This window comes from Battus philenor, unplaced genomic scaffold (assembly GCF_028537555.1).
Source record: "Battus philenor isolate CCGP_79_NKW_IND1 unplaced genomic scaffold, ilBatPhil1.0.hap1 SCAF_11, whole genome shotgun sequence".
Lineage (NCBI taxonomy): Eukaryota > Metazoa > Arthropoda > Insecta > Lepidoptera > Papilionidae > Battus > Battus philenor.
The window spans coordinates 10,876,680-10,903,008 of record NW_027181673.1 but is presented as its reverse complement, the minus strand read 5'-3'; the positions used below and the strand labels follow the sequence as shown (position 1 = coordinate 10,903,008).

Below are 26,329 nucleotides of genomic sequence, written 5' to 3'. Positions count from 1 at the left end.
GCAGTTATATAATTTAACGATTTTTATTATTTACAGATATTAGTTTATTACAGTTAATTTGGATTTTGTTGGCAAGCACAATAGCAAACAACTTCAAAGTCGAATCAACAAGTCGTTTTAAAACCCTAAAATGGCTTATTGATTATTTTGAAACCGTAGTCACTTATTTTTTTAAACGTGCGTAGATAAGGGCCTGTCCATACAATGTATATAAGGTATTTTAACATTTTACATAGTGTGAAGAGGTCCTAAAACAATATTAATGGGATCGATTTCGGAGACAAAATGTTAATTATTTATAATTTACTTACAATTATCTAATATAAATTCTATTATAATTTACATTAAGTACGTATACTGAAAAATTTCACACTTGGACTAATTTAGGTACTAGTGAAATTTCTTCCACGGATCCATACTCATAAGAGAACATTTAAAATGAAACTGGAATATTCTTCAGTCTTAACAAAATAACTAGTTTTCAATTTGCAAAACATACAGCGAGGAATTATTTAATGATTGCTTTTCCGTGAAAATTAGTTGTTAATTTAATAGATTTAAATACTAATTTAATTTAGAAATACCTTGTAAAGATAACACCTACCCTTATAATCGATACCAATTTTGCTCTCTACATCGCTAGAATTATCGATTACAGGAAACTGACCGTTTTATTTGCCGAAAGTTTGTGATTTTTTTCTATATCTGACAAACATTAAGTAGCTATAAACATGAACATTAGTACCTAGATTTCGATTTATACAATAACTTATATATATTTACAAGTGTTTATCTAGGATAGGAAACATTCGCTTGTACATAATATCCTAAAAAAATTACTAAACAACTTACACCGAAAAACATATCACTACGGAACTATGAAGATCTTAGTAAATACTGGAAAAAATGTAGTAATTGACACTATACAGCTTAAACAACTAAAATATATTGTAACTCAACATAGCTAACTTTGGCATTGGTTTCCTCGATTTTTACAATCAATAAACGATAGAATATAACATAAAGATCCTAGTACAGCCTCCGATGAAAATAACCAAAAAAAAAAAACATCTCGAACTAACATCAACAATACAACTGGAACTGTTCAACACTCATTACACGAGATATGTCACTAAATACATACAGCAGATAAGTTAATGCCCTTCGGTGCCTACATTTTTGGGCTGAAATTGCTTTATTAAATCCTTACGACTAGAAATTGAACATCTAGCGACCGACGCCAAACACGAATGAGGGCGATTTGGCGACAGTGCAATGCATTGGCCGGACTATTAGGCCTTAGAAGATCTGGCTGGGTGGCGCGGGCGGCGGCAAGCGCAGGCCACCCCACGGGTAGAGTCACGAGGCTTCGTCACGGCACGCGTTCGAGTCGTCGGACAAAGCTAGCGCCGCACCATTACTTTGATTCACAACACATTTGCGCATATGCTTTTCTAAGGTTGACGGTACCGAGAAAGGCATCTCGCAAAATCTGCACCGGTACACGTCTTTTCCGAGCCTCCCGTGAGTTTTCATATGCCTCGTTAGCTTTGAACTCTGAGCACATGCGTAAGAACATAGCTCGCATTTGTACGGCTTTTCACCTGTATGCGAACGTCTGTGCACCGTTAAGTTTGAACAGTTCTTGAATACCTTTCCGCAAAACTCACATGTGTCATTTCTTCGACCGTCTTTTGATTTGAGCAAAGAATTTTGTAATAAACCGTTACCGCTGCTCTTAAGACCATCAAATATATTGTCGGGCGGGCGTTGTGCGTGTAAAGTTGGCAACCACCAACCTTCCCCTCTATCCATATCCAGCTTCATGCGCTTCGATGCTTCGAACGGATTCTCAAAAGGGTTGAACAGCGGATGTGGTTGAGGAGGCATTTTAGCAAATTCTTCTTTTAAACGTAATGCAGCAGTTGGTGGCATTCCGTTTGGCTTTTCAGAAGGAGGGCCGTTGTTGTTATCTCGGTCCTTTGCTAGTTGCCATTTAAGTGAATTTCCCGATTCTTGGAGCGCTTGCTTGAACGCTTCGCTGTATTGCGCAATATTTGAAAGCCCAAATTTGTCCATCAGTTCACCAACGACAGATGCTGATGGAGGATGAGCAGGTACGGCAGGAGTTTGTTTCCGGGGTGGTGCAGAAGGCGCACTACTGTTTGAGACCGTCAAATCTTCAGCTTCTTCTACATCATCACCGTCTTCATTTTCTTCCTCTTCTTCTCCATCCAATTCTTCATCCTCTAATTCATCTTCCGTATCGTCATCACCGGTATCGCCTCCGGACTCATTATCATCTGCATTGGCATCAGACGCTCGATGAATTTTCATGTGACGTTTTAACTTAGACGCCTTTTCGAAAGCTTCGTCACATTCAGTACATTTAAAAGGCTTCTCACCGGTATGTGATCGGCGGTGAACTATCAAACTATTTTCAAACCGGAATTTTTTACCACAAAATTCACAAGAGTGCACCGCCTCGTCGTTACCGCGTTTCACAGGTGGAGTAGATGTGCGCTCAGTGGGTGGTGCGTCAGCGGCTTGTGGTTCGATTCGCCTCTCAGGCGAAATTGAACTATGCGGCCTCGTGGCTTCTCGAGGCGCGTCCACCGTTCCGGGTCCGGCGCCCGCCGGTGGAGTCTGGCCGACTCGGGAGGGCGACGGGGAAGCGAACGGCGGCGAATGCTTCCTGGGGCTAGGAGAGCTCGAATTGCCTGTGGCCGCCCCTGGACTGGTCGTACCGGCCAGTTGCCGCAAGCGCTGCGAGTAAAAATCCAGCTGGGGTTCAAGTGATAGTGGTTGAGAAACTGGTGGTGGTCTTTCCCGAGCCGAGAGTGATGTCGGTATCGCTGGGGAGCGATCAGCTGGTGATGGGAACGTTTGATGCGGAGGTAGAGAATTGGCCGCTACAGCTGCCGCAGCAGCTGCCAAATTAAGGCCGTGGTGTCGAAACTGCTCTGATACCAATTGCTCCATTCGAAATCTATGGTCGTGGTGGTTTGGCCTAGCGAACAACGGTGCAGGAGGAACTGATGGGTGAGCTAGTGGTGGTAGACTACCTGGTAACGGCATTCGTAGAAGGCCTCCTACACCGAAAGGGGAGTGCATATCTGGAGGCGGTAGTAGAGGGTGGTGGCGTAATGTGGGCGGTGGTAAGGGTGCGCCAGTAGAAGAACATCCTGAACTGGACGACGAAGTACTTGATGAAGAGTGGTTCTGTTTATTTTGCGGCTGAGGCATGCTCTCAACATAGATTTTGACGCCGTGTACATGCTGAACATGCTGAAGTAGTCTCCAGGCGGAATGCACGCGCGCTTTGCACGTCGAGCAGACGTAGTTGCTTGGTTCTGTTGACAAAGAGAAAAAAAATAGATTTAGTGAATGTAAAAATAAAACGAAGATAGAAATGCTTCCCGATCGGAGATTTACAGCAATATTAACACGGGCAAAGTGTCTAGTAATAGCTCTCACATATCGTAGTGTTGGGCCTAGGGTGGATGCGTGGCGCGCATGTTAATAAGAAGGTCCGAGGGCTCCGTACGTCGGCAGGCGTGAGTGATCGCCCTTTCGTGTCCCGCGTGATTCATGCACCTCTAAAATCTTATGAAATATACGCGGGCCGGGATCACGTACGGCCGCGGGTTAAGACTGTTGATATTGAAATCTATATGTAACACTATCCGGTAAGAGAAAAACGGATAGCAGTCGTTACTCCTGTGTGCGTCTCGCTCCGCAAATAAATCTTGTAATACTCTGATGAAATTTTGAACATTAAAAGATTACTATCTTTTACTTTCGTGCAGATATTATATATATATATATATATATATATATATATATATATATATATATATATATATATATATATATATATTAACCAGAGCATACACAGTGATGTTTAACATGAAATTATGTAAGAGAAATTTAAATAAATTTTTGCCTAAAGTTTTTTTGATTGTCATAAAACTAAGTCGTAATATTAGACGAACAAATTGAAACATTGGAGATCTCTCGTATAGATTAGGCAGGAGGAATCGAGATCACATGGTCAAGGCTTGTACGAGACCCGCTCCCCGATAGTTGTCACGGTAATTTGATTGCCCATTGTGAGGCCGAGACAAATTTTATTGTGGATACCATTGTATTATATTACGACTCAGCGATCTTCTAGTGACGACTTGAAGTATTAGTTCCATTTAAACAACATATATTATCTATTATTTTTATTATAAATAATATAAAATATATCTAATTAACTTCATAGTTTTATTATTAAAGATAAATAAAAATTTTTTACGAGACATTTTAACATTTAACACTTTGTTGATACATAAACCAATTAATAAATAATTACACATTCAAAAGTTCTTTATACAATATCGAATGGATTAAATCTTTTATAGACGTCAAGATTTGTCTACCATCTGTTTGAATGATAAATACCACCTGACGAGAACAGGAAAGAAATAGCAAAACTATATATATATTTTAAATAAAATGATATAACTAATTTAACATTGAAATAGTCTGGTGTCAAACACCATTCCAAAGGTCTATAAATTAACACACAAAAGTTTTGCCCTTTATAAATATAGCAACTTCATTTTTCTGAAAATTTTCTGGGATATTATTATAAGTATAATATTTTAGTCAATCATTATGTGCACGTGTACTATTTTGATCGGTAAAGAGTTCAAAAGAACGTAATTGTTGATAGCTGTTTATTGAAAAAAAAATGTATATATAATAGTAACTATCTACTATCTATATTCATTAAAGTACCTCTGGTAAAGAAATGTGATGTATGGTAAATTATATTTCTTGCAAGATCTTAAGCGGAACACCTATACATGGAAACTATTCTATTTATTTCTATTCCATTGATTTCCATGTTCTTTTTTTTAATAACAGACAACAAATTGTGCATCACTAGAGCCAGTAGGCGCGGCCGATAAGCGATCTTGACTCTTAAGACGATTATTGAATTGTAACGGTCAGATTGTGGCCGAAAAAAACTTGTATACAGCGTGTCATAACATTTGTAACAAAATATCAAGGCTGATATAAAATGTTAATAATACAGAACACTGCCAATATCTCCTCTGAATGTTCAATTCACGATTCAATTACAAAAGCCTCAACATAATAACAAATATGTATACAGTGTTTGAAAACTTTTAACTGTTCTAAAAATAAATAGAATTAAAATATATATATTTTTAATCACCCTGTGTCGTGCACGCTGTATGGATTTGTATGGCGAGATATAACACAACATTTTGACTTTTTGTCGGGCACCATTGTTCATTATACTTTTGGTCAATGCATGGTACAGAGCGCAAAACAAAAATTGTTCAAAAATGAAAAATTTGTCACTGAAGTTTTTCAACATAGCTTGCATTTTCGTTTAATTGCTCGATGTATAGACCTCTCCCAAAGATATCTCTGCGGAGATTTACGATAATCGCCACGCTTAGCAGGCGTGTTGGCGATCGTTGTGTGGTATTCTGGTACGCAGAGGATACTCCTGCCAATTCTCTGGAAAATTGTTTGTGAGCAGTGACAATCCTATAATATAATATAACATTGAATAACGAAAATCAAACACGCGACCTAAGATCGCAAATCTCAGTTCTCTTAGCTTAGCTTACATTTTATGCTTAGTTATTTTCCCACTAAAGATATAATGAATTATTCCTGTATAGATAAACGGCGTAATAAACACAAGATACTGTAAATTGTAACTTTCTGCGTTTACACATTCGCAAGGTTAAAATAACCGTGTTCAATAAAATAAACGAGTCATTACAAACATTTTGCTTTGGGTAAAATTTTATAGCCAAGTATATATCCAAATTTTTTCTAATAATAAAAGAATATCTTTATTGATAAGCTTGTGCATCCCATGGTCATTAGTTAGGCAGGAAAAATGTTGTGGTGCTAATCTTATTATAGAATAATATAAAACTTATGACCTTGATTAATTATAAATTACCTGTAATGTTTCAAGGTCTCAAATGTTAAACTTTTATTTTTATTTTATGACAAAAATGTCCGACTATAAGAATATCTTAACAAAGAACAACCACTCGATCACACGACCTCTGCATCAGTTGTATAGTTAATATTTGTGCAACAAGATATTTCGTTGAAACACGTCAACCGTACAAGATCCATCACTGTCACATATCGAAGGTACATTTAAAGAAGCCAGTAACAGAAGCTAATAGTTTAATACAGTCACCTAAACTTTACCCGTGACTAAAAGAAAATTTATACCATATTCCAATACACTAAGGTGCAAAATACTTTGGTCGCACAAAGACCAGGACTGATCGATTCGGTTTTAAACCGATTACCGCCGAATAATTCCGATTATTCGTGCGATTAGATCGACGGTCAGATGTGTGATGATAGCGATAATTAAACAATAAACCGCGTAGGAGCACGTGTGGTCCGGATTGAGGACGTGGATTTAATCCTAAATGCTTACATAGCTACACAATGTGGGTTGTTCAATTGTCAATACAATCAAAGCGAATAGACTATTATTAAAATTAATAATACAGTATTTACCAGTACGTCACATCTATTGTTAAGCGAATATTTTTTAATTTTACATGTTAAAAATATTCCTCTCGAAGGATTTTTATTTGTAGACGGTGACGAATAAATTAAGCAATAAACGGGAAAACAGTATCTATATAATAGATTATAATATGAATTAAAATAAATTGTAAACAATCGTTATCACATTTATCCTGATATCTGCGATACAGTCCTGCAAGTCTTGTGCAGAAATAGTTAGTAGTAAATTTTTAAACTAAATTATTTGCGTCAAGAAATACATTCGCAACCATTAAATAATAGTAATGTAAATACACTAACAATTATGTATTGATGAATTATGTTAAATAAATATTTATTATTTATATAAATGACTAGGTGGAGAAATATATTAAAAAAAGGCGAAGTTTCTTAAAGCCCAAGTTCAAAAGGTTCCGTAGAGGAGCCCTGTTCGAAGACCAGGGACAAATGTTTAACAACCGTTTCGATTTCAAAAGGCAATCACTGATTATGGGCATTGTGTGGGCCGCGAACCACTGGCGGGTGAAATTTTTAAACACCACCACCCGTCTGGACCCCCACCCCGTATCCGAAAGAGGGGGTTTGAAATGGGACAGCGAGAAAAGCGTTATCCGCTGGTCCTATTTACTATACGGACAATAGAGTGAGTGAATAGAGTGAAGATAGAGATGGACTGTTATGTTGTTTCTCAAAAGGCTTCTTCCGGATTTGTAAAACGAGATTCGTAATAATGCAACATTCGATGAACTTGTCGCTTTATTTTCTAAGATTTTTTAATTCACTAGTTGCCCCGACACAGTATTGTTAAAAGTTACTGACCTGTAGCACACTCATATATAAATAAATAAACTATTTGTAACGCTTCGACTAATTTACTTATTTTTAAAGCACGACGAAGATACTTTTTTAGTGAAAAACTTATAAGACTGCTAATAAAGTTAAAAAATAACGCTACGTTTTTCCCACTAACCACTTATACCTTGTATGTCAACCATTTGATTTCAATAAACACGAAAAACAGGGATATTCAGGTGAAATAAAATAATAATTGTTAAATATAAATGTATTGTTAATATGTCTGAGTAAAAGAATCTTATTTTATAAGGTAATCGCTCTCTTAAAATAATAAAAAAATGATTTTTTAATTTTATTTTTTTTATGGTTACCATTTATTTATTTTGGCATTGTGTACATAGAGATACTATTTTTAGAAAGTACGAATTGTGTTTTGGAAGCGCTCTTTTTAATAAACGATTAACGTAATAATGGCGGTAATTTTAAAATATTAATATGATCGCTTACGTACGCTTTTATACTTGTTTCCGGATTCGTGAGCCATGAGTTCTAGTATTAGCTGAAAAGGTTAGTAGCACCAAATATCGACGAATGTGTACATACAGCTAAGCCATTTTATATCTCAAGGTATATAATCTCAAGGTATAGCAAAAGTATGTTGCATAAAATAATATAATCACCATCATCATCATCACTTTAGCGGAAGAACGTCCACTGCTAGATAAAGGCCTCTCATACTTGGTAGATTTGCGACAGGATCTGTTGGAAGCGGTTCGCATCAGTTAAATGATTTATATCTTTCTTATACCAATTTATAAGGATAACATCCTTCTTTATGACATTGAATAAAGTTATACAAAAAACCTTACTTTATAATAATTTATCAAAAAAAAAAATTTTCTTTACAAATTTTATTTTATTCTCAATAAATAAATGTATTAATTAAAAATAAGAAAGTTATCTTTTACGGACTTACGTAAGCATTGATGTTAGAGATTTGGACTAAATAGAAGTCTTTACAGGTGATACGGCGACGGTCGATTCAATTACTCTGTTTTGACATCGTTTTTATAGCGCACGATTTAAATCTAAAGGTAGGAATCGTGAGGTCTGCGTTTATCTGCGGGCCGTCCCGTTCTCATGCACTTGAAAATAATGTTATTATGAAGACAATTCACTTTGCAAATGCGGATAGGCTGTAATTGACCAATTTCTTTTATTCTTTATTTGAAAATATGTAAAGTTATCTGCTTAATTGATATAAGTAATTTGTCTCTAAGTATGAAAGTCCGAAAGCTCAGAAGTTCCTCCAAAATTAAATTTATTATAAGTACAGAAAATTTTAAATAAAGGTAGAGAAATACTTTCTTGATACGTAAGCTTGCCTTACCGTATGTATCCCAAAAACTAAAAGATAAAGTTAATATGATGACATTGTCTCCGAAACATAGAAGTCTGTAAGTTTAGTGTCAATGAAAGTCTGTTTTACGTACGAAAGTAATTAACTGTAGCAAAGTAAAATTTGACAAGAGATGTAGCTCTAACAATTTTAAAAACAGAATTATGTACATTTTCCAGAACAATTTTGAAAACGTTAAGAAAATTAAATAAATATATAATATTAATAATCACATTTTATTGTTTTAATAATTATAAACGATTTATATTTTATATATGTTATTTTACAGCTATATGGAAATGCATAAATTTTTCCACGTTACTAAGTTAGAAAACAGTAAAACGTAAAAATAAGTAAAGACTAAGAAAATACGAAGACGTGTTATATAGGCGCTCTGCGACCGGAAACCGCCGGAGCGACTTCCGGCGGCAGCGTAGCGCACACCAGCGCCTCTGGCGGACATTTCCAGCTATTCCACAAGCTTTAAGTGGGAAGCAGGTTTAACTTTGAAAGAGTGTTGGAAACTGTTTCGCTTTATTGTGAATTAAAAGTAATAAGGATATCTATTTTAAAACAAATTAATTTTAAATGTTTGGACATATCTTACAATGACTTATAACGTCTTATTAACCCTATAAGAAATTAAAACCTAAATTTCAAATAAATTACTTTAATGTACCCGAGCTTTTGATGTAGGTCTACAAACGTTACACATACTGTAAGTAACGCAACACATTAGTGAATGAATAAATATGAATTGCATGTGTGGTAAGATAAAAATTTTAAGTACATTTTTTTTTTGTTTAGTGCATTTGATCGTATTATTTAATTATTTTGATATAACTAGCATAGCAGCCAAGAACGTACTTGAAATACATATTAAATGATTAATTTAAAATAAAGAAAAAAACGTGCACGAGTATGCCCTCAACTGCACCTAGTTGATCCACCGATCATCGAATCAAGGTCGCTACCTTAGAGAAAAGGCTAGATGCAAGCAGTACAAGGCGATCGTCATCATTACGGCTATCTCCGTGGGAAGCCTACACCTTGCAGAGGATGTCTATAGGCAGACATGAATCAATGAATGAATGAAATATTGTGAACTTATGGTAAAACACAACTTAGTAGAACAAATAAGTACTTTTGTTACGTATAGTAGCCGTTTAGGTTTGTAAATATTTCAAGGAGTAAATAAATGTGTGAAAGCTGGTAAAGTGACGAGTGGAGTCGTCGGTGTATCCTAGTTTGAAATAAGAACGCCGGGGTGCCGGAGCGGACTCGCCATCGACTTGTTATGCGGCGGATGTCCGTCGCGCCGCTGTTCTCAATGACCGTCTTCCGCGTCCCCCACCACAACCCAGCCACCCCTCTACGGCCCACGTGAAGTTATAAACCGAATGCTGCAAATTGCCGTGAAGTGACACATAATACGTTCAGAAAACATTGCGCATTGCAAATAAAAATTATTACGTCATTACATTTTTTTACAGTTTTTAATAATATTATTTACAAAGGCAAATTGCTAATTGCACTTTGTTAATAACTTAATAAAAAAATAATTTTTGGATAAAATTTGTTTATAGTTATGTTTGTTAGATGGTCTAGTAGATGATTTATTTTACTGTCAGCGTTTAGCAAAAAAAAGTCACCTTCGTGTGACATATTTTTAAGCCAACGAGTTTGCAATTGCAATCGGCATAAAGGTTCGATATTTATAACATGTTAAAATTTCATGGTAATTCCTAAATATGAAACAATTCAATTTATATACTGACTCTTTACGATATCTCTGAAACCATGAAGCATAGAGGCTTGAGTGGTTTATAAAAAATATTAATATACTCAATATATAGCTTGCATAGGTATAAAACTTGGCTAGAATATTTTTGGCGTGATAAAAACTACCATGAATGAAATGATTGTATAAAATAACACCTACAACCAACCCTGGTGACACAAACCAGACGTGAGACAGCTAGATAGCTATGTACATAATTCTTTACATCGTACCATCAGTGAAGGCGTTAAAATCATCTAAAGAATTTACACAAATTTAAAGTATCTGGTGTGTAATATAGTTTTTTTTTAATAATTTGAACAAAAATGAAAAAAAAAACTAATGTTAAAATTACTTCGTGAAAATTTTTCCTTTCAGTAAGCTGTGTGACGCATACTTGTGTCAGACGTTAGCAAACAGTCGTGAAATGACCGTTTCGACCGAACCGTATTTTACACAAGTGTTTTTAGGTACAACTGACAAACATAATTGACCCCGACCTCTTTAGTGGCACTTTACATTGTATACTTAAACATGTTTTAATTTTAAAAATATTGTTTGATGCTGTCTGGTTTATTTCATGTACAATAAATCAACTTTGTCTTTCTTTTGTGATACAAAATAAGAGATAACCATTTTTTATTTCTTTCTAAATTTCTTATCTATATATAAAATTTTCAACGCCAAGACATTTAGTTAAAATGTATTGTAATTAAAATCAATATTTTATATCACATAGTTTTAGTTATTTATGTTAATAAACATTTAATAAAACATAAGATTTTTCGATTAGTTTTTCTTTCAATTCGGATAGTTTGGATTTAAGAAAATCGTACATTTACCTAAAAAACTTTGACAAATTACCAAATTGATTGTACTTAAAGTTGCTTGATTAGCCAACCATTATGACGGCAATAAAATCAAGATGGCGGCTTTACCGCGCCCATTTCCATCGGCACGCCGCTAAAACTCAGATTTCTGTAAACTATCGCGTTACTTCACAAATTGTTTCCTTTGTCACACCCTCCTTCATAAATTCGTTACGCCTCTGCCTAAACGACGCATATATAGAAATATATTATTATTAAATACTACTTTTTTTCTTCAGTTTCAACTTTAAAACTAAAACATTTATTTATTTCTTATAATTATGTCAAAACAAAACTTTTAACCACGCTTAGTCTTCTTTTAATATTTAATTATTCTTGTATTAGGACATTCAGTTCTTCCATAGACAGGGACGATTACAAAATGTCTACTTATTAACCGAAATTCGAACAGTAATAATATATATTTGTTTACGCGTGTGAGTATATAAGTTTTTGGGCATGTGTGTGTGTGAGTAGGTTCATGTGTTATGTGTAGTTAAATTATATCCCTCCAAAAGTATTCAATATCTCCGTAAAGCAATTCTTAATTTTTATCAATAATATTACATCTTTTATGTGTCAATGCAATAAAAGTTTAGGTTTGTACATAGCATTATAAAACACAAGATGGTCTATAACATTGCCTTTTAGCAAGCAATGATTTCACTTTCTCGATTATGACGACACTATTTTTTCGTCTACCGTGTACAATCTTGTGCAATAAATATATTGAATGTAAAATATATATAATTTTATAACACATAAATAAACACATAATAAATGTAATTTATAAAATAGTTTAAATATCTGTAGCACCTCACTTTTTAAAGTAGCCACGGAGCTCCCTACAATCCTATAATTTCAATATATACACACATTTGCGAAATTATAAAGGAAAGTTAAGCTAACAGAACATCATTTGGACATCATTCAATACGGATACATGTGCAATAACATTTTGTACCTGAATAAAATACTTATAATACACGCTTAAACTTAATTATTGAATATTCTCTATGTATATAAAAGTCACAAGGGTTTTTTTTAAATATAAATGGTATACTACAAACGAATAACAAAACAGATGACAAATAAGAGGACGGCGCAGTGTCCTCTGAAAAATTCTTATGAGACGACAAAATGCGAGCCATCTCCGAAATTGGTGTGTCCTTGTTGGCCAGATGTGAGGGGCTATTTTAAACTCGTAATAACCGTTGTCGACACGTGTGTGACGGCCATTACCACATATTACAAAAAATGTAGGAAAAACAATAAAACATACGTAAGGGGAGGGCCTGAGGACATCAAAGTGGACGCGGTTAAAATTGATAATTTAATGCGACCTGTATTGTATTTGACGCTCAGAGCTATCACAAATTTTACAACTAATCGTATTAATTTTTTTATCTTCTCATGCTCTTAGGTTAATTTTTTTTCTCTTGTCCACTTAGTCTATTACTGCACTAATTCCTATTTAACTTGTGATTTTATATTAAATTATTCTATGTTATATCTGTGAATTAATGCTTCCTCGTCAATGACGACAAATGCACCAGAAATCAAAATAACGAAGACTGACTGTTAATTAGCTTTGGTATCTATCTTGACAACAGTAACTTTTGCGATATGTCCAGGACTCGTTACTAAATCGAAAATAACATGAAAGCCTGCCTAGTTGCTTTTCTATTTACGTGGTTATGTTAAAGGGGACCAACATTCTGTTGAAAGATATATAGGCAAAATAGGTCATACCGTGTTATGCTCATGATGACGAGACCACTACAACGCTTCGCAAGATTCTTTTACTTAGAAACCTTGATCAATGATGAGTAAAAATGGCGGAAAGTAATTATAGGTTACTTTAAATCTTGGTATTTTTATGTCCAGTGATTAGCTTTCAGTAACAAACTACCGTATAGTGAAGAAAATATTAGGAGGATTTTTGGTACCGGAAAAGTACACCAAAAGAAATTATTCCGCCCATGTTTAGAAAATGCAGAAAATAGTTTAATGTGCAACATTTAAAATTGGTTGAAATTACGAACCTTCTGAAAAGATTCCATTAATAAAAATATAAATAGTTAAAGAAAAGGGTGACAAGTCGAGACTAAAATATAGATGAAGAATTTTCAATCATCTAAAGTCCTCCGTAGCCCCATCTATCATAGCATAAATCTATGATATATTTACCGCAGCGAGCGCATTATCACTATTTCTAAATCAGCTATCAACGGACTCTTTTCACTAAAAGGGTGAGCCACACTATAGAAAAGGTTGACCCTTCATAAAGACTTATCACTTCATATACAAAATAAGGTTCTGCTAATCCTCCGAGCGCCACACGAAATGCAATACTAAGAACTGGTGTCTTAAAGATCAATTTGCTACACTCGCTATTTCGTAGATGGAATCTCGTCAAACTTAGCGGTAGTTTTTTCACAACAATCTTCTCTCGGACTTAACTTACGTTATCTCGCCCACGAATGTCATAAGGAATAGAAAACCCGAACATACATAATAAGGGCGATATTTCTAAAGAAATTTAAATTCGCCCGCAAAGGTCCTGAGATAGGATTAAAGATTGGGCGTCGAGATGGCCCTTTGTAGCCGACCCTTAAGAAAACATGTCTTGATATGGAAATATCTCGGACGGAACTTTGCCGAGGAATCATTTACGAGGGCGATAACGAAAATACAGAACAAACGAATAAAGTTTAAATATACTTATTTTATTAAAATTTTTGTCCAGCGTAAAAATAGGACCCTATCATGTCGGCGGTTAGTTCGCATGAGTGCGTGTGAAGTACATCATTGTTAGAGTCGTCTGACCGATCGTTTATCGGCGCGGCCTACCGTGCATTTTCGAGCATAAAGGATAATTTTTATCTGCGGTCAACGCAAAGGGTTGGTTAAATCGATATAATCGTTAAAGCATTGCCAATTGAAACTTTTCAATACAGTATGTCGCAACAAAAAACGTTTTTTTTTTTTGTTATAACTAGTACTTATGACATTAATCAGTTTATTAAAATAAATAAATAAATATTATTTTATCACAAGTGCTTATAATATCAATAAGCTTATGATAGAAAATAGTTAGCTGTGACCAGAGAAGAAATCAAGCTTATGGATATCCAAAGTGAAATAGGCAAGCAGAAATGGAGCTGATCAAGCCAGTTGATGCGTTCCCAGAGAACATAGCAAGGCAGTGACGGAGCGGTACCCAAAAGACGACCATAAAAGTCAAACAGGCAGCTGGTACCTGTGAAGCAGAGTGGTACAAGACATACCACAGTGGAAAACGCTAGAGAAGGCCTTTGTCACAAAGAATCACACCTAAATTAGAGATATTATATAAATTGTTTTTGTGAAGATTTTTGTTCATCGAAATAAAAGTTTCTGTTATTCATAACAAATACGGTTAACGAAGGCAACAATAAAATTAGAAGTTAAATAAGTATCATAAATTCAAGTACATTGAATATTTACAGTAAATCTACGTAATCTAAAAACGAAATAGTTGGCCAGTCCGACAATCCTCCATTAATTTTTAAAGCAAACCGAAGCGAACAAACACTGGACCAGTCGTGCACTTGATTCAATATTTATTTTGATACAAATAAGTGACGACCAACGGCTCTGGTCTGTTTTGTCATGTTAATGACTGTAACAATGACACCTTGTGGACACAATATAATATAATACGCAGCGAGCCTCTTTGTCATGAGTGCGGCAACAAAATAAAGCATAACCTGGAAACACCACATTCACATAAAGATTAACAAGCAGCTGTGGATAGTTAAATTTTAATCATGATGCAAGAAGGCGATGTCTTCTAAATATAACCGTTTACCGCATAGTCAAAGGCCACGCATTGGGCACGAGACAATCTTCCCCTCACCTTTCACACAGAAACGACATCACGTCTAAAATTAAATCCCACTTATTTTGAACCCGCCACTTAGCCACCTTCCAACTGTACAAAAACTAAAAATATCATCGACCATTGTGTCACGCTCAAAGAAGTTCCATAGGTCACGGCGAACGTACGAGTATACACCACGTGTCAGGAACACGCCAAACATTTTTTATCTTTGAAAAAAATATAAAAGACCTTTCTGACAATGGTGCTTCGGTAGCATCTTTGACAATTATAATATCAAAGTCACTCATTTCCGTAATGCCTTTAACGATAAAGAATCGTCCTTCGATATTAAGCTTTAAACAAATATAGTTACTGCTGAATATTCAATGACCATCGCACAAAACACGAACTCTTTTGTTAATAACATCGTGATGGTTAACACAAGGGTCATCACAAAAGGCATAAGATAACAATGCGCGCACGTCAATCGTGTGCTCATGCAAATAATTTTTTTCTTCCAAAACATCCCCTTTATCTGTTCCTAGAGCGATGGGGTTAATTAATATGTTCAAAATAATACAATTAAAATTAAGGTCCCCTATAACTCGGCACGAGGTCAATCTTAACTGTCACAATTAGAATATTCTTACTAGACAATGCAATGAGTTTGATATATTTATAGTTGTCGTATTTTTGTTTGTTTATACATTTAATGTATTGCGTTATTTTATTATAGAGGAACCCTTTTATTGAATAAGTTGACCTGTCAGTTTACTCGAAGGGGTTAATATGAACGTTTAGGATAAACGCAATAAGCCGAGACAACTGGTGTTGAAGCAAAACCTGCAATTGACATTTCGATGATAGCGCTTTCCAACGAGGCATAGTACCAATCCAAGTTCTATTTCCACCGCCCGAAAACTTAAAGTTATTGGAAACGAAAAGCAAATGAGAATGGAGAGTAATTTGAAATAACGAATATTTCTCAGAAATCAAGAGAAATATTCGTTGAGTGCAACTTTAACCGGACGAGTTATTTTACAAAGCAGTTGACAAAATGCGGGTCGAAAATTTTGAACGGTGCACGATTTTCGGGTTTAAGGAGGCTTTTGTTGTGCAACGGTTTAATACAAAAGTGTCAAATGACGGCACATCTGCTTCCACAAAGGGTTACGCTCTTGGATAGATTATTTTTCGAACCACCCCCGCAAGATTGCACGCTTATACAGATGTCCCTAGTTACTTTTAAGCATTATATTTAAGCAACTTTAACTGTAAATATTCTAATTCAGGTATCTTGGTATTGGAATTGTCACTGTTGATTGGTTCAACAATATTTATTTCGGAATTATACAAAATATTTTTTACTTTACAATCTAAAACAACTTCCACAAAATAAGTGTTATAATGGTAAATATTCACTGCCGCCTTGATCTAAATTATAAGAATACAGAAACATCATCACACATACACTTGATTTACTTGTGCAATTTTTCCATCCTCTTTTCTAATTCTTGTGATTTGTAAATTGTGGTGACAGTAATAATTAAAGTACGTAAGTAAGTTAATTCTCATAAGTTCTTAAAAATCTTTCATGTTTTTAACATATTTTTTCTATCCACGGTTGGAATTCGTTTAGTTTATAGAAATATCAAAACAAAACCAAGTATTTCTCAATGTTCTCAATGTTATGTGACTTATTCTTACTTAGCTTCAAATAATTTTAATAGTAAACTTTATATGTCGATCAAAAAATAAACACACTGTATAAACTGTGCCTATTTTCAAAGTGACGAGATTAAGCTTCTATCCTTAACGTATGGATGTAGTATGACGTAAGCATTCCACGGACGTCCAGTATTGTTGTTGTGCAACATCTTGCGCGATGTGCGACAAAGGAAACGGTGCGTGACGATAAAATTGTCTACAGAGCCCAAAATCTTTTCTTCGTCGTCAACTGGATCGCAAGAATCATTAATATATTACTAAATACCCACAATCAACCATGACTAGGCATTTTTCTTGAAACTGTCTCCCTCTGTCCTCAATTTTTTATATTATTCCTTACGTTTACTAAATAGTCAATTGTAGACAAAATCGTAAAGAGAAACCATTCAAAGCTATGTTTAAATATAGTACTCGGCATTTGATATGGCACGTTGAAGTTATATATAAACATAAAAAATGATCGGTTTTAAATATAATACTACATTAAGAAATATTTTTTACACTATACTATTTTTTATGCAACGTGCCAAATCACAAACCGGGAGTTGTTTAAATTCGACGATTTTCTTAAAACAAATTCACTTACCACTATGCATGGTATTCGATTCAGCGTCTGCGACTTCAGTTCTTGATTTCTTTTGGTCTTCGGGTGATGCTGATGTGTCCATATGTTCCTGCTTAATCTTGGGCTTAATGTCTTCATCTGGAGAACTCGATGGCATGGGTGATGTAGACGCTCTTCTTTTAGGCGTTGAAGCTTCAGCGTCCGCTTCTGTTTTTAAGAAACATCAATTATACATGCTGTTACTTTATTGTTTTTTAATGTGTGAAAGTAGGTCTTTTTGCTAGAGGCTATAAAACGAGGTATGTAGTGTGTAAGTATTTGTTGAAGTTGTAGCTATAGTCTATTTCCTATATGCAGCTTATCTAATGAGATCATAAAGACCTTAACCAATAAGACCAAAAAGACCATAAAGTTTGGAAAGTCTAAAAAGTGGCTTTGACGATGCAAGTATTAATGTTTGCGGTAGGATTGTTTTATAAGTGACAGTATTTACAATGAACAAATTTTGAATTTTGAAACTATATGGAAACTTTGCGAAATTTAAAAGTTTCTTAAAGCTATGGCGAGAATTTAGCTGATGCAAGTCTAATCAAGAATTTACTCACCATCCAATAACCGCTTCGGTGTACTAGAAGCTCCACCATCTTCAAGTAGGTCAGGAGGTGCTATTGATGGGCTAGCGAGTGGCGGAGTATGGACTCTACTGTTTGGTGGTCTTCGCGCTGTAAGCAAAGATGGTCTTCGACCACTTGAGTTCCCTGTTGCTAACTGTCCTGATCTTGACCCGTCTTCTTGATCAGAATTAGGTCCTGTAACAAGCGTTTGATTGTCATTTCACAAAGCTTTTTAGTTAGCTTATTTGCTGATAAAATAACCAATACATTTACCTTTTTAAAACTATTGTTCCTATTTACAATCACTCTGTATTAATTGATCAGTTTGATAGGTTACGTGAATTTATTTTTCTATTAGAATGTGCAGTGCAAAATCTGCAAGGACAGATAGTAAACAAAAATTGATTTTAAAAACGCTTTGTCTTAGTATATTATCATTCTGTTATATTTTATTTCTCAAACCATTAATATACGAACAGTGCGTACCACACATTAATTAACAGCAAACAATCTATACATTAGTATAAATCTTTCACACGTGGTGATGAGGTATGAAAGATTGAAGACATTGGAAGAGGAAAAAGAGGTTATGAGTATTTGTATTAAAAAATACTTTAGATTTTTATGTATTAAAGTTTATATACCAACCTGCGCTGTAGCAGTGGTAAGACGTCAGATCTTTGTCACAGGAGGATATTTTGTGTTGAATGAAGCGCACGATGTCTGCGAGGGCAAAAGCTCGCCGGCAGGCCCCGCAGGTGAGGGTGTCGGCAGGGACGCCAGGAGTAGGCGATCCGCCGCCCTCCGCCGCACTGTCCGCATCCGCTATCGGAAAAAAATACATTTAAATCATAGAAAGTATCTCATGACTAAACGATGAACGAGATGGGCAGAATGTAATATTCGGAATATACTGAATAGTCAATACAAAGTTAAATATATCTCCATCATTCTCGACTCGAAGTCTACTATTGGGCAAATATCTTTCCCACAGATTTCCTTCTTTTCTCTCACGTCTTCCGACGACCTGAAGAAGATCGTTTGTTCAACTTGTGGATTTTCGCTGCGTTTGCCGGTCCATGGTTTAAACTCCAGAACTTCATAACCCCAACGTCCATCTGTTCTGCGTGCTGTGGCCTGTTCACTAAAGCTTCAACTTACTATCTCGCTGAGCTATGTCGTTTACGTTTGTCTACGGATCTCATTATTCTAGATTCGATCTCCTAGATGGCTCGGTTACCGAGTGTGAGTTTGCCAATGGGAACCCGAAGTGGTGTTTGATTGAAGGATATTGGACGAAAGATATATACATAAATAGGTTACATAGAGACTTGATGATGCAATTCGTAACATTTAATGTGAATAACGTTACTCTATGGGTAACTATCTAATTTGCTAAATTATAATGGGAAAGTAACAAATAGGTAACTGGTAATATCTACGTAACTGTATAGTATAATATTTTTAAAAAAACTCGCAATATTTGGTATTTATATAATGTTATTTAAATACTGGTATACGCAATATTTCTAAAATTTCTTCTCATAAATTAAACCGTGTATTATGATAAAGGACCTACAAAATGTTTAATGAAGGCTACAGCTGCGAAAAAAGATAAAAACATTCGACTTTTTACTGTCCAACAAAACAAAATAGCATATGGACAGTGACACTTCCTCGGCAATCTTTTAGTGTGAAATTACATTTAATAATGCGTTGTAACAGTCACGGTTGTATGAAATAAGGTGTCAGTTGTAGTATTGACCACTTATCTTTCAATGGATAAAAGGTATAATGAGTATGTTTCGTTTGCGGTCCACGCTCTTTGAATGGAACATTATATTTCTGTTGTGACAGGAAAGTTGGCTCCTTTAAGAAACACGTAGCATATGTTCCATAAAAGAGCATTTGCATTGACCAAAACTAATTGGCCAAATGAATTATTACAATTTGTTACTTGTTCTTACCATTAACTTGAATATAATATTTATAATATTTTTTTACATCTACCAAATATGAAGAAGTTATTCGTCATGTATCATTATTTAATGTAACATGTAACAAATAAAAAATTTCCAAGTAGTTAAATTTGGTGACTCTGTACATTAGCCGGTAAAGATTTTTTTTCATTGTTATAAATTAGGTTATTAAAAACAATTATTTACCTATTTACAACTGTAATTTTACCATGACAAATAGATACATCGTGTCTATTTATTTAACAAAGTCTACATTCCGATATGAGTGTAATGTTAAATTAAATAGTAATTAACATACAATTCTATAATTAGTTAAAATTATAATTAATAATTGGTAGAAGTAGTGTAAAGGTAAAGGGGTTTAAGTGCGATATTCTAATTTGATTTATTTATGAAATTGTTTTATTTATATAATATTAATTTTACAGCGTAGTGCCTTGTTTTTTTGGTCAAAGAATTATTACAATTTGAAACATTTAAATAAACATATTGATTCCAATACCACACATACAAAGTATAAACTTAGGAAAAGTTTTAACTTTGAAATTGTGTTGTCGAATCGGAGACCGTATACGTTTTTTTTTTTTTAATTACCCAATAAATAAGGCGACGCAACACCGCCATGGACTAAGAATTATAAAGGCGCTTTCATACGCGAGCGTCGTACAATTGGCCGGCACATCAAAGCTGTTCGCGAGCTAATTTCACATAAGCACGGTGCAGACGCCCTTACGTTCCGTCCTCTCTTATTATTATTATTATTCCCTCAGTTTCTTTGTGAAAGAAAGTAGGACGTACTTACTATATGCAGGGGCGACTTGAAACCGGAGTATAAAATTAATATCGCGGTAAAAAATCACGTGATTCGACCGCGCCGTGTACCGCCGTGCCCAGTTTGTTTAGGGGGTTTATTATGTAAATGTGACTTTATATTGACGTATTTTTTACAGATTTGTTTAAACGACACGGCTCGTGGCAAACGGATATGTTTTTCATCACTTCCTTGTTTAATGGATTGTCTTTTGTAGGTTCAGTTTGTTCGGTTAGCGATGTCGCGTGCGGCTTGTTTGATATTATTACCTGTGACAAGACCGTGTTACGTGTACAGTTAATTAATTGTGAAGGAAATTTCTGACGTTTATTATGTTTTTTTTTTATGTTATATAATATTTTTTAAACGATGGTGTCGGTAAATGTATAAAAGTGAACTATTGATAGCCAAAACTATCGTCATTTGTCCAAGCTTTCAACATAAATACTTAAAATAAAACTTTTATGTGTTGTTATTATAAAGTTTGTTTAACCCTCAAAAATTAATTACAATTAAATCTTCATTCAAAGGTTCGACCATCTCCAATTAAATCGCATAGCCACGCTGATGATACTTGGCAACCGTTAAAACCAACGATGGAATCTAATTATATCCATATCATAGTCATTAAATATTACAAATGAATAAAAGAACTCTAAGCATAACCAAATCCGAAAAACTTAACAAACTTTTTTTATATCAGTCAAATTTTACATCTACTCTATATTTTATAAATAATCATACGAGAGGCGGTCTCCGCATGCAACATGCGTTGAACTGAAACTGTCCTAAAGAAGTATTGCGTCAGTATCTCTTCACTAAGTATCACCAGTTCAATACATTAGACAGATCGTATTGAAGGTGATAAAATATAGTTGTCATTAATATAATTTATTCAAATATTATTTAAATTCACACGTCCGTCAAAAACATATTTTCAATCTTCATAAAGTGAAAACTCTGAAATATATGATATTCATTTATTTTTTTCTTTTGGAATGCGAAATATTAAAAACTTCTGGCAGTAGTTAGTTTGCAGGGACAGATAATAAATAATAATTAATTTTAATATTCTAATCAACAGTTTGAGAAATATTAACATCACTACGTTATATAACATTTCTGAAAACGATGAATTTTTGGATAGGTTGTAACGTAGATTCATTGACAGCAAATAAGCTATACATTCAATAAATCACTCGGTAAATTCTAAGTAAACGAACCCTACAGTGTAGTTGAAATAGATTTGATCGAACTGCGAGGAATCGTAACCAACCCTCAGGTAGCCCCTCCCACTGGCACGCGAGTGGACAGTGGTCAGTTTACACATGCGCCCTTGATTTCAATCGACACCCACACTCTTTGATACTTACCGTGATTTATTAGCATTACTAATTTTACGATTAAAATGGGGATGGTCTATTTACAACAGTTTATAAATTATGTTACTAGTGTAGAACTTTATTAGAATTTTATTTGTTACTCCATCATAATATTTTCTGCTCAGATAAAAATGGTGATCGTGACGATGTTTTGTAATTAAAAAATTTAAAATAATTATCCGAATCTTATATTACGTGGAATCGCTAAAATTGTTATAGTTATGCTTTCAAATTTGAAGAGATCGAAAACATAATAATTTAAATGACCATTTTGTAAAAGAATATGTAGGGTTAACTTGAGAATGTAACATCAACATCAATTTAATTCTTATACCATCAGTAGAGTAGTCTCTGTGACGACTTCTGATGATCAAGAAGAAATGAATAAATACACGGGTGTTCTTTCACCACCCCCTAGTTAAACGCGTATAAATATCATAGAGTAATTATGTGTAAATAAAATTTATGAAAAATGCGACAGGATAGAATAATATAAATAAGTTTTCGCTTTGTAAATCTTGACGTATCATAGATAACGAGGCATCGTTTGCAAGGTTTGTTAATTTAGAGACTTAAAACAACTCCTTAAAAATGTTACTACATTACTTTTAAATACCAATCCGATAAAATATCTAATCAATCAGTCCAAGCTGAGTTCAGTAACTGTAAAGAAGTTTAAACCAACCGATGAGCAAGTTGCCAAATCAAGTGAAGCTTTAAACCAAGAAACCGTACATGCCAATGATATATTAAAACTTAAGGTATCAATAATGGTTTGCCTAGTACATAATGAACAAATAAAACTTTTATTGTTATTATACGTTCATCAAAAAACACACACAAGAAATAATTAGAAGTTAACATTGCAATTACCGTAACGCAAAGTAATGTGTGTTTTAAATCTAAGTAGAAGCAGCATGCATTACATAAAAATCCAGCAAATTAGCGATCATTAAGTAATATTTGTAACTATGACAATATGATGCTAATGCAAAAAATATGAAAACAATAGTGATTATGTAATATGTACACGATCTAAAAATGAAATCGATAGAAGGAATCAAGTAAGAAATTTGCAAAATATTGTAATGGAAAAGCAACAAAATGTAGAAAAAAGGGGTAAGAACCATTAACTGGAATGTTTTTAGAGATATATTAAAATTTATTATAGACGATGAAAATAAGCAAAATATTGTTAGACAAGTAAAACGTGAGAGTAGAATTATAAAATTAGACTGTTTAAAAAGAAAAGAAAATGTAGGACTGTAATAAAACAGAAAACTTTTCTAATTATTAATTGTAAAATTAGGAGTAAGATTGATAATTGACAAATAATATATATTGGACAGAATATCAAAAAATTGGATCTCCATGCTAGTGGAAATAAACAAAATATACATTTGTATAATTAATATATAATATGTATAATTCACATACTTTTTAGAAGAACGATGATAAGTTAAAGAAGGAAGATGATATGATATTATGGAGCCAAAAAAAAAGGATAAATTGTTATTGAAATATATTGTCGATTTATTGAAAACACCGTCTAGCCGCAAGGACAGTCTGCCGCCTCAGGTGACACAGGGGGCGCCACCCTCAGGGCTGCTGTACCGAAAAGTTTAAATTAGCTTGTTACACACGGCACACGTCGGTAGATGAGCATTGTTTTTTCACACAGAAAAGGTCACTGCGAGACAACTTGTGTGTTAGCGAACTTCCGAGCCAACCGTCGTCGCATAAATTATTAATTACATTCCGTCCCAACTCGCGTTGATCCTAACATCGTGTTAATTTGCAAAACGTCTGTTACATTTACAAAGACCGATTGTGTACTAAGTTTTTACACGTTTTAGTGCAGCTCCGTTTGCAATAAAAGAAAAAATAAAATTAAGTCACTGTCAAACTTCCTAGGATTATTATTTATTCAAAACGGTTTTAGCGAACGATCTTTAATTACAAAACCTACATTGCTTCTTAGATGTAACATTATTATGTAAGCGATACGTTAACAATGATTAATTAATTATTTAACTTCCTTTATTATGCCTCGATTTGATTAACTGCAGAATACGATTATGTTTGTTTTTCTTTATTGTAGTCTATGGGAGATAAAATCTATAAAAAGCGCTAAACATGAATACAGAACAATAAAGACTTAAAAGACAGTTTACATTTTTTACCGACAATTTGAAATATATGTATAATGTTACAATGTTAAAGTGAAGGATTATTAAAAGGCTAACTTAATAATTAAGTTCATAAATCAATTTGTCTTTCCGATGTTGATTTACAAAAATGTACGATAATTTTTTGGGTAGTGAAATAATAACCGATTGTCGTGTTAAGATATAGGTCAGTAAAGAATTATTGTTTAGCGTTTTCATACTTTCTGTAAAAGGAGCAAAGTTTATAAATATACAAAATTAACATATTTTGAAGAATTTAAATCTTAACTTTACTTATGATTTTGCCTGCTTTTACAAGACAATCCCGGCCTTAGTAGTGAACCTGTTAGTTTTTTTTTTATTTCTGCACAATGTGTTGAAATGTTGTGTATAAAATGAAATGTTTTAAACTTTTGTCTCATCAAAAATTACTGTAGTATTTGTAAAACTTTATTAAATTTCACTCTATTATAATAATTAAACAAATACCAAATACTTTTATATTAAGAAGAAATATTTAGGAAGTATTTTAGTACATTTAATTTTAATTGACGGAATTTTTTTTATGTAAATTTTGTATTAAAATTTGTGTGTTTTTATCTGTACTCTTCAAACAAAACAGGGGTGTAGCATCAAATATTTCTATAGCTATATGACAGCTATTGTGTCCAGACTCTAAAAGATTGATCACTGACCTATCCGTAATACGATGAGCTTCGAACAAAAATTCATTCAACTTTGACACAACTATGACCACCGTGTCCGATGTTAATTGGCAGGGGAACTCCAACGCATATTGTGGTTGCACATCGAAGTGATGCGCGTACAGTCGCGTGCATTAAACTTATGTATTACGATATATATTTTTGTTAAAAATCATTTAATATTACGTACGCGACAGTATTCGAATCGTTTGAAATGAAATAATACAAACGCTTATGACAGTTTGCGGGTGTATTTTTTTTTCATATTCGGTGGTTTTCGTGGGGGTGTTTTAATTGTATAGTTTCATTTGTGTTGTACATAATAGTAAGCTCTATTATTATTACGAGTACAGACAATGGAAATGTTAAGACATGCATTTGCTGCTATTTTGGAACATCTGCAGTAAAATATAGTTTTCATTACATGCTTGTAATAGTTACTATTTCCAAAATTTATCCAGCCGATGATGACGTACTTGTTACATATGTCTATTTCTGAGATAAACAATTTGTCGTATTTTTAATAGACTAAAAAAATTAAATTATAGGAAAAGTATTGTATATAACCATATTAAGCTTAGATTAGTGAATGGAATCTTTTTATTTTGCCAACATAAGTCCAGACGGGTTTTGTTTTATTTTATCCCGCCTCACATTCCCGAAGCATGAATTTTGACGTCAGTTTCTTTGATAACATCGTTTTCAATGGATCTGGTTGTCGGAAATGGACATTACGATCAAAAGCCCATTCGGCATAAAGCCCTGTGTCGGCAAATTCCGATTCAGCGCTAAATGCAGAGTTTTTTTAAATTTATCTATGCACGTATGTACTTTTTGGTCATGCGAACAAAACAGACAAGTTTTATTACGTTAGTCATTGATTTTATTTTCTATTTCGAGGAACAAAATTGTGGCGTTTTAACAAATTGTTATTATAATTTACATTTACTAACAAAATTAGATTAGAAACTTTTAATATCCCACGGAACAATACCAACCTCGGACTAAACCACCCGATTCTCAAAATGTAGCACACTTACAATCAATTTAGTACAAAGATATCCAACTACGACTTT

The 26,329-nt window shown here is 34.0% G+C and overlaps 1 protein-coding gene across 1 annotated transcript in view; it reads right to left on the bottom strand.

Moving 5' to 3' along the window:
• Positions 1–450: 450 nt before the first annotated feature.
• The window catches only part of Cph (Chronophage), a 45,199-nt gene continuing 19,320 nt past the window's right edge, over positions 451–26,329 (bottom strand). The window contains exons 2-5 of the mRNA XM_068772442.1: positions 18,858–19,034; positions 18,201–18,404; positions 17,617–17,802; positions 451–3,353 (exon numbers count right to left, since the gene is read on the bottom strand). Coding sequence (XP_068628543.1) covers positions 1,360–3,353; positions 17,617–17,802; positions 18,201–18,404; positions 18,858–19,034 — 2,561 coding nt within the window. The 3' untranslated portion in view covers positions 451–1,359. The remainder of the gene's footprint in view (positions 3,354–17,616; positions 17,803–18,200; positions 18,405–18,857; positions 19,035–26,329) is intronic.